The sequence below is a fragment of the Phocoena sinus genome, chromosome 8 (assembly GCF_008692025.1).
Source record: "Phocoena sinus isolate mPhoSin1 chromosome 8, mPhoSin1.pri, whole genome shotgun sequence".
NCBI lineage: Eukaryota > Metazoa > Chordata > Mammalia > Artiodactyla > Phocoenidae > Phocoena > Phocoena sinus.
This window is the reverse complement of record NC_045770.1, coordinates 100,750,082-100,763,539: the sequence shown is the minus strand read 5'-3', so window position 1 is coordinate 100,763,539 and position 13,458 is coordinate 100,750,082. Positions and strand designations below refer to the sequence as shown.

Sequence of the window (13,458 nt, the reverse complement as noted above, 5' to 3'; positions counted from 1 at the left end):
AAACATTTCAGAGTACAAAAACATTCCACCTCTACGAAAAACGGTAACCTGAAGCTGACGTCACAGAGGGAACAAGAAAGTGATTTTTGAATGGCAGCTTTCACGATTTACAAACTGGTAAATGCTTGGATGCTATGAAGTAGTTGATCTAAATTGTGAGGATTTCTCAAAGGAGCTCCTTTACCTCACACAGTAGGTGGAAAACTAGAAATTCGTTCAATTTGTTAAAACTCCTTTCCCAGCAAGATAAGCTAGGCATCATCCTCTAGATGGCTGAAGTACTGCCAAAGCTGCTTTGACCATTCTGTGGAGCACAGTGCCATCTTGTGGCCACTCAAACCACCCATTACTACAGAGCAATTCCAGCCTGTTAACTTGTGAGTGAAAAGAACATTTTAAACTGCCTGAAACCTGGGGCACTTGAGATGTCTTCAAATGTTCTCAAAGAACAGGACATTCTGGTTACTTTTATAATTTTACTGACTCTTTTCTCCTCATATCTTTCAAAACAAAAAACCCAGCATCTTATCCCAAAGTTTCAACTCAATTAACTGCCTCAGGCCACGTGAAGCACCACCGCTTTATGCCTCTGAATAACCACTGTAAAGACTAGAGTTACGTACACAGCAAGTTCAAGTTTCTGCCCACCTTGGGACACACAGCTGGTAATCAAACCCTTGTTGCCAACTCCAGGGACTCAGCCTATCTTATGTCTCGGCAGCTCTTCCCACCTGTTTAAGACTGCATCTTCCTGATGGCTACCCTTTAGGGTGGGTCAAGGCTGAGCCAAAGAGCACAGTCTAGTCCCCTGGTCACCTCCCACCAGCCCCCAGTTGCCCAGGCAGGAAATCATTTCCAGTCTTTTGTCTCCACCATTTATCGCCCTCTTTCTTCTTCAAAATTTGTTGCTATCACTTTCATGTAACAATGGATTCAGTGTCCATTAAATTGCCTGAGAGGCGGCTTCAGCCTGACATACTTTTCCTGAGCTAAAAAAGAAGAAAACAACAAACCTCCGTGGCCTTTCTGCCATGAGATCAAGTAACAAAGGGAAAAGCACTACTGAGCAGGGTGGTGCTAGGGAAGCAATGCAAGCCCCTCCGCACCCCCACGGAGGTTTCTCCAGCGCCAGCTCTTGCGGGTACAACACGGCAAATATTCTGGGGTCAAGGAGGTATAATGAAGGGAAACCCGTTTATTTTCCCCTTTTGAACTTCCCTGCTGCCCCAGTCTTGGCCTTCTTCTTAGCGGACCCCTTGGGTTCTGGCTCCTTGCGCTTAGCTGAAGAGAGGGAGCCGGTCACCTTGAAGAAATCATCCAGGCGGCCCTGGGTGCTGCCCTGGCGGCTCTTGCTCAGCCTCCTGACCCCGCTGCGGATTCGCTCCTCGGAGAACTGCTTTTCACCACACATGAACTTGACGAGCTCTTCTTCATTCGGCTCGCTCCACTTCAGCTCCACAGACTCCGGGTCCAGCACCTCGGGCTCCAGGAAGAGCTGCTGGGCCTCCTTGTGGAGCCAGTTCTCCGGCACAGGGTACTTGTTGGGGTCGAGCCGACGCAGGATCTCCTCGATGCTCTTGTGCTTCTGGATGAGGTCCACGGCCCGCTTGGGCCCAATGCCCCGAATGGTCTCACAGTAGTCACTGCCCAGCAGGATGCACAGATCCACAAACTGCTCCTGGTTCAGGCCCAGCTCCTGCAGAATCCGGCTCAGGTGGAACTCCTGGATGGGCAGCTTCTTGGCCTCGCTAGCAGTCAGGTGCCGCATGAGCACGGGGCTGCCAAAGGTCAGGCAATCCATGTCCTCGGTGGCCGCGGCATAGACTCTGCCGGCCTTCACCAGGGCGGCGCAGCTGGCCTCAGCCTCGCTGGGCGCATCGAGGTATGGGATGCCCATGAGGCTCAGGAGATGCTTGCACTCATCGTTGTGTTGCTTGGTGACCTTCACCAGCCGCTTCGTAAACTTCTCCACCTCCCCTTCGGCCCCAGCAGCCTGGGCCTGCTGCAGCTGCTTCTCCGCCTCAGCCCGCCGCTCGCTGCGTTTGGCCAGCTCCCCGGACTTGAGCTGTGGCGGCTTGCCGTCAAAGACGTACACGGGCTTGATGCCGTTCTCCATCATCCGGATTGTGCGATAGAACATGCCCATCAGGTGGCTGGTGGTCTCACCCTCCTCATTCTGCAGCACATCCCCCCCTTGGCGAACAGCTATTAGGAACTGATAAATGCTCATGGAGGCATCGATAGCCACCTTGCGGCCAAAGTAGCTCTTGATGTCATTCTCCCGGATGGCACTGGGGGCCACGTCGGCAATCAGTTTGGCCAGTCCTTGAATTCCCATAGCAATACAGAGGGACAGCTAAAAGAGAAAGGCAGGTAAGACAAGGAGGAACTTAAAGGATGCAAAAGGAGGGAGGGTTACCAGGGGTGCTATCTCACCAACTTCAGGCCCTCGGCTAAACATATCTAGCACAACGAAACGACACCAAGTCAGCACCTCGGAAGATGGAAAGAACAAGACAGGCTCCCATCGTCAGGAAACGTACAGTCTAGTGAGGAAGTCCTCTCAATTAATACTAAGGCCTCCTGAGAGTTAACTGAGATAACAGACAAAAACCCCGACAAAGATTAAGTGCTCTGTAAACGTTCTCCCTGCAGAACCCACTCGATCCTTTGGTTCGTGCCTCAAGCTGCCTGATTTGCTAGAACGTGTACCGAGGGGACATTGCCTCGTTAGCCGGGCATCCTCCCCCTGCGTCCGACAAACGCAGGCAGGAAAGGGATGTGAACGAGTGTAGCTCAAAAAAATTTCTCCCCTCCAGGAGCTTAGTCACAATACGCAACGACCTCATGAGCTGGGAATTATCTTCTTTGTACAAATGATGAAAGAGGCTCGGAAGTTAAGCGACTGGCCCCGGGCTCAGAGCGGGAAAAGTGGCGGGCCCGCCTGACCGCGAATCCCGCGCTCGCTCCGCCCCGCCCGCGGCAGCAGCCGGTCTTCCCCAGCACCCGGGGCAAAACGGCCCGCCGCTCTCGGAGACGCTTCCGGAGGGTCTCACCTGGCCTCTGGGGCGCTCCGCCGTGGCCCAGGACAGATCTCAGTCCAACTCGCTCCTCAACCCCGCCGCCTCCTCCGCACTAGCCGCTGATACACTCTCGCTCCGCCGCCTTCCAAAGCCCGCGCTCCCGTCACGTGACCTGCCGCGGCGCACAGCCTCCTGGGAAGTGTAGTACAGGCCCCGGCCCTCTCGGCCAGCTTCTCTCACGACAAACAGTCCCGCCAGGGTGAACGGACTCGCTCAGCGAGCCGACCCTACCCTTCTCTACTGCTTGCCCCCTCTCCACCCCGGTCGTCTCGCAGGCCTCAGATCCCGCCACACCCGAAACCACACGACTACAAATCCCACAATGCCACCTGGACAGCTGCACTTCCTCTTCCGGCTGAACAGCGCGCCTGCTCCTGCCGACGTGTTCTTCCGGTGGCTGAGCGGCGGATTACCCTGTGTCCGGCAAAATGGTGAGAAGGTTGAGGGGAGTTCCGGATGGGACTTTGGGGACCGCTCGGGGCCCGTCCTGCGCCCTGTTTTTCCTCGCAGAAGCCTCAGGTGTCCAAGGTCCAGAGGGCTGGAGGCTCCTGGATCCTTCGGCTTGGGCTGAGGGGCGGGGAAGGGAAGCCCCTTGCCATGGACTCCTTAGGCTGAGGTTTTGATGGCATGGGTTTCTGATCTAACGATTTATAAGGATGAGGAGCATGGGGAGCATTTCTAATACCCTCGAGCTTTTATCTCTGTTACTTGTGATCAATCTGTTACCCCTGTCTGGAAAGTTTTTCCCGCCTGCCGAACTCGTACTCATACTACACGGTCCCGGGCAAAAGTCACCTTCTTGATGAAGTACTAACAACTGTCTCGGGCACTTGTCCTCTTTCTCCTGGGAGCCCCGCAACCTATGTACAGACCTCTTGCCACGTGTCATGGACTTCTTTGTTATTTGCCACGCCTCCTAGTGACCACCATCTGACGTGCCTCTGGCCCTGGGGTGATGTCTATTCATCTTTGTATTTCCAGTGCCAAACACTGGGGCCGGCAACTGGAGGCTCAATCAATGGCAGCGATTGTCTTCATCATTTTTAGGGGGGCATAAATGTTTACTGAATTGAATTCCAGTGTCTCTGAGAACAATGAGGTCAATTTACTTCTCTAGAGTTGTTGTGTTCTGGATTTTAGAAGCGTTGGCTGGTGGGTGACAATGGAAGTTAACATTTGTACAGAACTTTACGTTTACAGCCCTCTCACAAGCATTATCTCATAATCTTCCCTATAACCTTGGGAGGGAAACAAACACCTATTGAGCAGCTACTCTATGCCAGGCAGTGAGTTAGATGCTATTGCGTTTGTCGCCTTTCTTAAATCATACGTCAGCCTTGTGAGAGAGTTATTATTATAATCACTTTACTGAGGCTCATGTTATTCAGTAGAGCCAGAATTTTATTTATTTTTAAAAAGTATTTTTTACTTGTTTACTTATTTACTTACTTTTAATTTAATTTTATTTTTGGCTGCCTTGGGTCTTCATTGCTGCGCTTGGGCTTTCTCTAGTTGCAGCAAGTGGAGGCTACTCCTTGTTGCAGTGCCTGGGCTTCTCATTGCGGTGGCTTCTCGTTGCAGAGCCTGGGCTCTAGGCACGCGGGTTTCAGTAGTTGTGGCACGTGGGCTCAGTAGTTGTGGCTCACGGGCTCTAGAGTGCAGGCTCAGTAGTTGTGGCGCACGGGCTTAGTTGCTCCACGGCACGTGGGGTCTTCCCGGACCAGGGCTCGAACCCGTGTCCCTTGCATTGGCAGGTGGATTCTTAACCACTGCACCACCAGTGAAGCCCCAGAATTTTAAGTTATGTCTTTTGCCTGTAGGTCCTGAGATTCCTTAGTTGTGTAATGGGAAGAATACAAGATTAGGAGTTGAGATCTGGGTACCAGTCCAGAGTCTGTCTTTCAGCAGTGATTCTGAGCTTGACATCTACAGACATGGGTTCATAAGGCTTCTAAAATTATAAGTAGACTTTTTCTTGTATGCGGTTTGTCCCAGGCAAAGAGTCCATACCTTTCATCACGTGTTTTTCATGGTGGCCGGTGGCCTCAGAACATGTTAAGGCCATCGCATTGATCTGTAGCTAATCAGTCACCTTCTGTGCCTCAGCCTCTGACTCTCAGCTGCCCATCTTGTCTCATATTGAAAAGACAAAGTGCCACCTTAGTTTAAGATGTAATTGTTGTCATTCCCAAACGGAAGCATTTGACGGTGGTTCTGAAGGATTCCCACATTTCCCAAGCTGAAATAAGCTCCTAGCAGCCACAGCAGCACAAGGCTCCGTGATAACCCCATAGTGCCCCCAGATTGAGGTCATGGGATTCTTTGATGGCTCTGATCTCACGCCTTCCCTTAGGAGCTTGAGGCCATGAGCAGATACACCAGTCCAGTGAACCCGGCTGTCTTTCCGCATCTGACCGTGGTGCTGTTGGCCATTGGCATGTTCTTCACCGCCTGGTTCTTCGTGTATCCTTTCACTGAGAAGCCGGTGGGCCAGAATTAGTGAGGTGGGAAACTGAGGGAGGGACCACGCTGGGTACATGCACCCTGCCAGTTTTGTTCCGGTGTGGGGATGGGGGATGGTAAGGAGGTTGAGGGAAGGCTATTTGACGTCCAAAGTCAGGTTGTGGCCTTATTTTCCAGGTTCAGGTGAGCTCAGCTCGCTCTTCCGGTTTCCAGGACTGAGCAGAGGGGCCTGGCTGGACTGGAGGCTAGGTACGGGGCCCTGTGGTGTGCTCAGGTGTCAGGAGGTACGAGGGCTAGTCCCGGCTCTGCCGCTCATTAGCTGTGTGACCTAACCCCTCTGGGCTTCATTTTCTTCACGGGTGCTGGAAGGGTGGTAGGAGCACCAGAGTCTAGGTCACCTCTTGGGCCCCTCTGCCCAGAGCCACACCAGCCACCCCTTTGCTCCTCCTTAATTGCCCTGCCAGTTATGAGGTCACCTCCACCAAATACACTCGGGATATCTACAAAGAGCTCCTCATCTCTTTGGTGGCCTCACTCTTCATGGGCTTTGGAGTGCTCTTCCTGCTGCTCTGGGTCGGCATCTACGTGTGAGCTCCCAAGGGTAAGAGCAATGACGGGGTGGGACACTGGAGAGGCCTCCCCACGCCCACATCAGCGGGGTCCTTGGGCCTGCATGACCCCTTGGTTAATGGAGTGAGACTCAGCAGAATGGATAGGGACACCACACACAGGTGCCCCTTTCCCTGTCTCCTAATGGGGATTTGAGCCAAGTGGGACCACCTTTGTCAGTTCTGAGATCTCCACACCGTCCAGGGCCTCGACCTGGCTCTGGGATATACTACGTAGGGCTGTGGGCACAGGCTTCCCGTGGTTACACATCTGCATTCTCACCCGTCATACACAGTGATTGGAGAGCCGCTGGGGAGTGACCCAGCAAGGGGCCAGGATCTGGGACTTGCTTCCAGGAGTAGCATTTTAGTTAGTTTCAACGTTTTCAGTCATGGAAATAAATTTTGACTAAGCGACAAAAAAAAATCACCCACAACCTTGCTGCCGATGATCCACCAAACAGGTCACTTAGAATCAGTCGGCTCTGGCGGCCCTGCTCCCAAGGACTGTGCCCATCAGCGCTTGCCCCAGGAGCACAGGGGTTCGGTGAGAAAAGCGGATGGAAAGAAGGGTCACTGCTCTCATTTTGATACCCCTCTTTTTCAGGTACCAGCCAGGCGGCTTCACTGAATCCCTGCTTTTGTAAATTAGTTTTTTTTACTATGCCGGAAACGTCCCACCTGCTGCTCACAATAAAGGCAGATGTGTGACAGCCCTGCCTGGTGCCCGTCCTGCGGGGTGGGAGTGGTGCAGGTGCTGGGACCCACGACTTCCCCAGTCCCACCCCTTCCCATTTCACCTGCCTTTCAGGTGGTTCCTGCTTGCTGGGAAGCCCTGCCCTCTGCCTATGAGAGGGATATGGGGAGTGTCTTATCCTTAGAATTGAGGGCTCACCTGTGGATAGGAAGGGGCTTGGCCTGCCTTCCGCTGTGGCTTCTAGTGTAAACTTCTGTAGGAACCCGTACCAGTCAAGTCTGCCCTGGGCCAGTCCCCTCCTCTGAGTGGTGCGGGGGACCCTCGAAAGGCTCAGCTTTTCCCTAAGGTGGCTACTTTTAACCCAGGCAGGGCAGCAGTAGGTCCGTGGGGTGTGGCTAGGGGAAGGGGCTGCTGCATCCTCTCCCCAAGCCGGGCCTGAAGCTACGAGAGATAATGGGGTACGAAGCATCCATCGGGCTCAGGGGCCCCAGTTGGTCCCAGGCCCACAGGCGACCCCATCTCCCACCAGGACAATCTCAAGAAGATGGCGAGGCAAGCTCAGATACAAAGCAGTATTTATACATTTATTTATATACGTGTATTTACTTCAGAAAAGAACAGTTCAGGGGACAGGAAGCAAGCAGGCCTGGGGCTGCTCCCCTCTGCCCACTCCAGACTCAAAGCTCAGGGGCCGCAAGGGGCGGTTAAGTGGGAGGGAAGGGGCGCACTCTGCACACGCAGGCTTTCCGGGGGGCGGGGCGCTTGTGCATCGAGAGGCAGAGGCGCTGTGTACAGCTCAAAGCCTGGGGGAGATCGGCCCAGTGGCTAGGAGTAAATGCCAAAAGGGAGAGAGGAAGGGAGGGGTAGGCTGCTGGACCCAGGGTAGGGGATGGAGCCACGACACCCACTCACCGGCACCCGCCAGGCAGCTGTCAGCCTCCAGCAGGTGGCCCACTGGCCTTCCCTGAAGCCCCTTTCCTTCACTGGGCTTAAGGCAACTTTAGTCCAAGGTTGACCTCCCCCCCTCCCCACCGCCTTGGCCCCAAACTCAGCACTGAGGACCCCCTTCCCAGGCATGGAAACAGCCAGCTGCCAACCAGATTGGGGCGATGCTGTGTCCAGATGGCTCCAGGGAGCAGTGGAGGGTCACCTTCCAGTTAAGCACAGGGGGGCTGCGGTCCAAGAACTTGTACCGCCACTGAGGAAGCCCCAGAATCCTATTAGAAGGGGCAGGGCTCGGTAGTCGTATGGCATTTAGGGAGGGTTCCCCCAGTGGGAGGAAGGAGAACAGAGCAGCGCTAAGTAAGGCTCTGCCGCCAGCATGGTGTGGGGAGCCACGTAATTCCTATGTCGGAAGGAGGAGCCACACTGGGGAGGGGGCTGGGAGGCTAGGTATCCTTGCTACCCCCATTCCCCCTGTGTTTCCCTATCCCTAGGAGAAGTGCTTTGACATCCATAGCAGAAGGGGGCCCGCGGTTCCTAGGCTTCTTCAAGATTCAGGTCTCCCACAGAAAGGCCTCCCACTCAAAGCTGAGAATGAGAGGTAGATGGGGCAAGGCCTGGCTCCCAAAGCGGTGGCAGAATATCACAGGGCAAGGATGGCATTTCCGTCCCCATTTCTGAACCCATGGCAGACACGACGAAATGATTTCCACTCTCCTTCCATGAGTCTGGATGTGGCCTCAAAAAGCTCCAGATACCCACTAAGAAAGGTTAACGTTGGCACTTGAGATAAGACTTCTTCCGTAACCCAAGCCCACCACTCTGCTCCTGGGAGGAGTGGGCAGAACTGGGACTACTGCCGAGCACGGGGCCCCCAGCCTGGCTGTCCAAGCCCAGCACAGGAGCCCTTGGATCTGGGGAGGTGAGGCCACCAGCAGACAAGAGTGGAGGGAAAGGCCAGTCCTGGTGGTCGGGAGTGTGGTGGGTGTCTCAAAGCTCCCTGGGACGGATCAGAGCCAGGGCCTTGCCTTTCAAGTGTCCCCCCGGGGCTCTGGCCCACTCTGGGCTTTCCATCTCCATCCTTCGACTCCTGCCCGGGTTTAAGTGCATTTTAGTAATTATTTCATTAATAACAGCAAAAGCTATTTGCATCCACCCACCAGACGAGACCAGCCTGCTGCCTCGCAGGGATTCCCGCTCCTCTGCTCAGAGACCTCTGTGAGCTCTGGAAGCTCCCAGGGGCCCAGGCCGCGGGGCCGCAACGCCATCTGGGGGCTCACAGGGAACTTCCTTCCCTTCGGGATACTCCAGGTTCAAGGGTCCAAGGCTTACCTGGCCCACTGGCTCCCCTGGTTCAGCCAGGCACTAAGTGTACACAAGGCACGTGGTCGGTCGCCAGCCCATCCAGGGCTGGCTTCAGCTGCCCTGGGAGCTCTTGGAGCCAAGCTCTCCCAGGGAGAGGAGACCTCCTGGGCCATGCTTAAAGCTTAGAAGTCCAAGTCCAGTAACAGTCAGACCCTAAGAAGTCCACTACCTAGCCCTCCCCAGGGAGCAGCTTCAAGGGTGAGGGCTGTCTGCCCTCCACTGACTCGTGGGTCCAGCCAAGTCTCTGAGGGCTCGAGCCAAGCCCCTGCCGGTCTCAAAGGCGGACGGGTCCTCTCTCCAAAAGAGGGGTGGCTCCCAGTCGCAGAAGGGGAGGCAGGAAGGGTAGGCTCTGGGCCGAGTCACGGGCTTCCCCCGCCTCTGGGGCGCTGCCGCCCACCAGCCCTCCATCGGCCGAATCCAGACACATGTGAATCGGGCCGGCCTGGGCCCGGCAGGTCTCCCTCCAGCGCCCTCCGTGGTCTGGGGGCGCCGCCAGCAGGCCCAGCAGCTCCAGTGTGAGGACTTCCAGTTTCACCAGGCACGGGGAGGGCCGAGCCGCCTCAGTTCCTCCAAGGAGGTGCCAGCGGCGGGCTCCAGTGTAACACCATGGCATCCAGTGTGGAGGGGGCGCCCGGGGACCCCCGGGCCCTGCTGTGGCGCTGCCTCCCTGGGCAGCTCAGTCACACAGGCGGTAGAAGTGGAAGTAGTAGTCTGCGGCCGGCCAGACCGGGGCCTCCAAGCTGCAATTCGCCTGACCCTGGAGGGAAGGGCAGTGGGAACCAGTGAGGTGGCTCCAGGGGCGGGTGAGTGCCAGAGCGCTCCCCGTGCTGACGTCGCCTGACACTGCCCATGTCCCGCCATGTGATCTTCAGTTCCCCCCCCGCTTCCCCCAAGCCCCACCCTGAACCTCTGGGGGCAGACAGGGCGTAGGTGCTCACCAGCAGTGCCACTCGGAAGTGATAGGTGAATCTGCGGAAGGACAGGATGGTTACTGGCCACTGGTGGGAGGTGCCCTGGGGAGAGAAGGGGGCAGAGGGGTCAGGACAGCTGCACAGCCCCCCACCCCCTGTCCCATCCCAACTGGCATCCCCCGCCACGGCCGTCGCAGCGCTGGCTCTGTGGCATGGCTTACAAAGCGGAGAAGCAGAGATCTGAAGAGAGATCGCAGGGCGCACTTTCTACTTCGGGGAGCAACAGCGCCCACCGTCTGTGTATACTCCGTGCCAGGCACCCGGGGGCCCACAGCCGCTGGTCTCTTAATGCCTTCCCTCTCACCACTGTGCTCTGGGCACATCCAAGTATTTCGCTCACCCCATCCGCACTGCAACCCACTGAGGCGGTGCCGCTTACAGACGGGGACAGTGCTGAGTTACCTGCCTAAACACCGAGGCTGGGCAGAGCTGGGATTCGAGCCCTCCCCGCCCAGGGCCTGAGCCTCTTCAGGGCTCTCACCCACTCCATCCTCTACTCAAGCTTCCCAGACCAGGAGGCAGCCCCCTCCACACAGCCCAAGAGATCTTCCAAAGTCACAGATGGAACGATGCCACTGCCCCCGCCCAAGCTTCAGGTCCAGCCTCCTTCCCATCTCCCCGGGCGCACAGCCCTCGCCACGTTTCCAGCTCTGCCAGCGCACCATGCTCTCCCTGGCCGCCAGGCCTCTGCACCCGCTGTTCCCCTACTCCTGGGACGCTGTCCCCTTTCCTTTCCCCAGCTGATCCCATATTGCTCTTCAGGTCTCATCTTAATCAAACATGACGTGGGGGCAGCTGGCCTGACCCTGAGGCCACACAAGGTCAGCTCTCCCTGCCACGGGCTGCCAGGACGCCCTCCACACGCCCTCCCCGTCTCCACCATTGCGCTCACCCCAGGTTAGGCCTTATGGAACTGTTTTCCTCCCCAGGCCTTCGTCAGGGCAGGCACAGGGCCAGGAGACACTCAGTGGTGAGCGGTGCACGCATGCCCCGCTCCCTGCGACACAGAGGCCCAGGCCCCAAAATGTCCTCCGTGGAGATGCCTGCACTCTTGACTCCAGCTCCCTCTCCTCTCCGGCTTCGGAGCCCAGATGTGCCGGCGGGGAGGAAGCTCCGGCCTGGCTGGCCCACAGCTTCCCAGTCTCCTACCTGGGTGTCCTGGTGGGCATGGAGGCTCTGTGGAAAGCCCCCCTCCTCACACGGCTCCTCCTTTGACATCAGGCTGCACAGCACCACGGACACGGGGGCCGAGGAGCTGGGAAAGACCCAGTTAGCAGGGAAGTGGGGTTCTGAGCTCCTCCAGCCCAGCCCGCTCCCAGCCAGCCCTCCACTCTACCTCCCTCACCCCGGTGAGACAGGGCACTGAATCCTCACAGCCTGAAAATGATGCGTAGCCGTCAAGGCTCCAGACGGCTACAAACCCTTTCCCATCCACCGTCCCACACAGCCTTCACAGCCCCTGGGAGGCAGCAGCCCATTTCACAGATGAGGAACCAATGCCCGGAGCTTGCCAGGTCACGCAGCCAGTGAAGCATGGAGCAGGCAATAAAGCTAGCACCCCTCCTCAGCCCCTCCCCCGGCTGCCTGGGACCACTGGGTCCCCATCCCCACGGCGGCACTCACTTCATCTGCAGGGTCAGGCGGAGGTGCAGCGGCGTGCTGCTGCTGACGGGGATGTGGTAGGTGAAGTGTCCAGGCCTGAAAGGGCAAAGCTGGCTCCTCAACAAGGCCTCCCTGCCCTGCCCCCCGCCTCCCATCAACTCCTCAGCCCCCAGTCAACAGTGGAGCCCTTCAGGGGCCTGGAAAGGGGCTGCCCCACCTTGAGGGGGAAGTTCCTCCCCGAGGGGAGCAAGATCCGAACACCTGGAGCGCCTGGGCTCATGTTACCAGAGGGAACCTGTCCTGGGGCGGGGGTGGGGGAAGGGAGGTAGCCAAGCCCACCTGCAGGCATCCTCTGAGGAGCAGTACTGGGACGTGATGGGCATCGAGTTCTCCAGCACCAGGATGGAGGTCAGGGACGGCACCGGGTCTGCAAGGAGAGAGGCCACTGGTGCAGGAAGGAGGGTGACAAGACAGGACACAAATGAGAAGCAGCCAAACCTGTCCTTGCCCGAGACTCGAATCAGCCATTCACACCTCAGCAGGAATACATTTCAGGTTATTCTTTCCAGACTCCCACGACGGCTGGGGTCACGCCACCATCCTCCCCAGCAGCCCTAGGACTACACAGTTCCCATGAGCCTGAGGACCCAGGACACCCACAAGTAGGGATGGGTCTTCCATATCCCCTGCACGGGGCGTACAGGAGCCCGCTCTTCAGGCCCCTGTCCCTGACTGCACACATCTCTTCCCAACTCGGGGTACAGTGACATCAAGTTGGTAGCTTGAAATCAGCCATGGCGGCGGTATTCACACACACAAATCAGGGCCCCACTGTCCTTCGAAGACTCAGCTTCAATGTCGCCTCCTCCAGGAAAGCCTCCCCTGATCATCTCCGCACCTCAGTCCGGATTCTGTGCCCTCCCCAGTCGCCAAGCTGCCCGTGTGTCCCCTCAGAGCCTCACCACGCTGCTGTTTTCGTGTCTGTGAGCCCCTGGGGGCAGGACACATCCATCTCCGTCACCCCCGGTGCCCTGTACGGAGCCAGTCACAGAGAAGGGGCCCAGGAAACGGCTGCGTGGTAAGCACCTACCCCGTGGGGTTTCCCCATCACTCTGAACTTCAATCCCAGCAAACCAGTTTCTAAGCTTTTTTTTGTTTTGTTTCTCTTTAAGCCACAAAACCCATCAAATGGAAGTTGATGAGGAAGCCCAATACCTAGAGCAGAGGTGCCTGGTTGAAGCCAGGAAGGTTCTCGGCCTCCCCTTCAACCTCCAAGGCAGCCCTGGAGATACTTCAGAGAAACCCGGTTTGAAAACCAATAAAGGGTTCTCTAGCTTTGTTAAAACCAAAGGTTTGAGGTTTGGAAAACTGGGGGAACCCTGAACAGTACCCTTCTTGCCCTGGCATGGTGAAATAAAAGGAGCCACGTGGACTTGGGATCAAATTCCACCCCTGCCGCTAACAGGCTGTATGACCCTGGGCAAGTCACTTCACCCAAGTTTCCATTTCCTCATCTGAACAATGGGGACGATTCCTTTCTCGCAGGAGTGTTGTGAAGATTAAACAAGGCGATGGATATAACGCTATACAATCAGCCTGGCTCGACTCCTGGGACTTAGTAAATGCTCAGCAAATGTCTGTCGACGGACAATTCTGCACCCAGGTATTCTGGTGATGGGCTGAAATGGGCCCCGGCCAGTGAGCCTTGCTGGGTTGGGCTGAGCGGG

General features: G+C 56.7%; 3 protein-coding genes across 9 annotated transcripts in view; 1 reads left to right on the top strand and 2 right to left on the bottom strand.

The window, feature by feature from the left end:
- Positions 1-458: 458 nt before the first annotated feature.
- FEN1 (flap structure-specific endonuclease 1) lies at positions 459-3,231 on the bottom strand. Its single transcript, XM_032640292.1, has 2 exons — positions 3,057-3,231; positions 459-2,356 (listed from the first exon to the last, which is right to left on the bottom strand). Exon 2 carries the CDS (start codon positions 2,336-2,338, stop codon positions 1,196-1,198), a length of 1,143 nt encoding a protein of 380 aa, XP_032496183.1. The 5' UTR covers positions 2,339-2,356; positions 3,057-3,231; the 3' UTR covers positions 459-1,195.
- A 175-nt stretch (positions 3,232-3,406) lies between these two features.
- On the top strand, positions 3,407-6,867 carry TMEM258 (transmembrane protein 258). The gene is made up of 4 exons (XM_032640294.1): positions 3,407-3,514; positions 5,437-5,546; positions 6,011-6,147; positions 6,762-6,867. The coding sequence occupies exons 1-3, from the start codon at positions 3,512-3,514 to the stop codon at positions 6,135-6,137; spliced, it is 240 nt and encodes a 79-aa protein (XP_032496185.1). The 5' UTR covers positions 3,407-3,511; the 3' UTR covers positions 6,138-6,147; positions 6,762-6,867.
- A 547-nt stretch (positions 6,868-7,414) lies between these two features.
- MYRF (myelin regulatory factor) overlaps positions 7,415-13,458 on the bottom strand; it is a 32,675-nt gene continuing 26,631 nt past the window's right edge. For 4 of the 7 annotated variants that reach the window (XM_032640278.1, XM_032640279.1, XM_032640282.1 and 1 more), the window contains 5 exons: positions 12,071-12,176; positions 11,753-11,827; positions 11,279-11,384; positions 10,097-10,171; positions 7,415-9,915 (listed from right to left, as the gene is read on the bottom strand). In XM_032640278.1, the coding sequence (XP_032496169.1) occupies positions 9,835-9,915; positions 10,097-10,171; positions 11,279-11,384; positions 11,753-11,827; positions 12,071-12,176 (443 nt within the window). In that variant the 3' untranslated portion in view covers positions 7,415-9,834. The remainder of the gene's footprint in view (positions 9,916-10,096; positions 10,172-11,278; positions 11,385-11,752; positions 11,828-12,070; positions 12,177-13,458) is intronic. The other 3 variants (XM_032640280.1, XM_032640281.1, XM_032640284.1) reach the window with 1 other exon arrangement.

Bases quoted from the DNA above. Each gene is read 5' to 3' on its own strand.
- FEN1 (XM_032640292.1), bottom strand. From the start codon at position 2,338: ATGGGAATTCAAGGACTGGCCAAACTGATTGCCGACGTGGCCCCCAGT.
- TMEM258 (XM_032640294.1), top strand. The intron at 5,547-6,010 runs GTATCCTTTCAC...TTGCCCTGCCAG, and splicing joins TTCACCGCCTGGTTCTTCGT to TTATGAGGTCACCTCCACCA.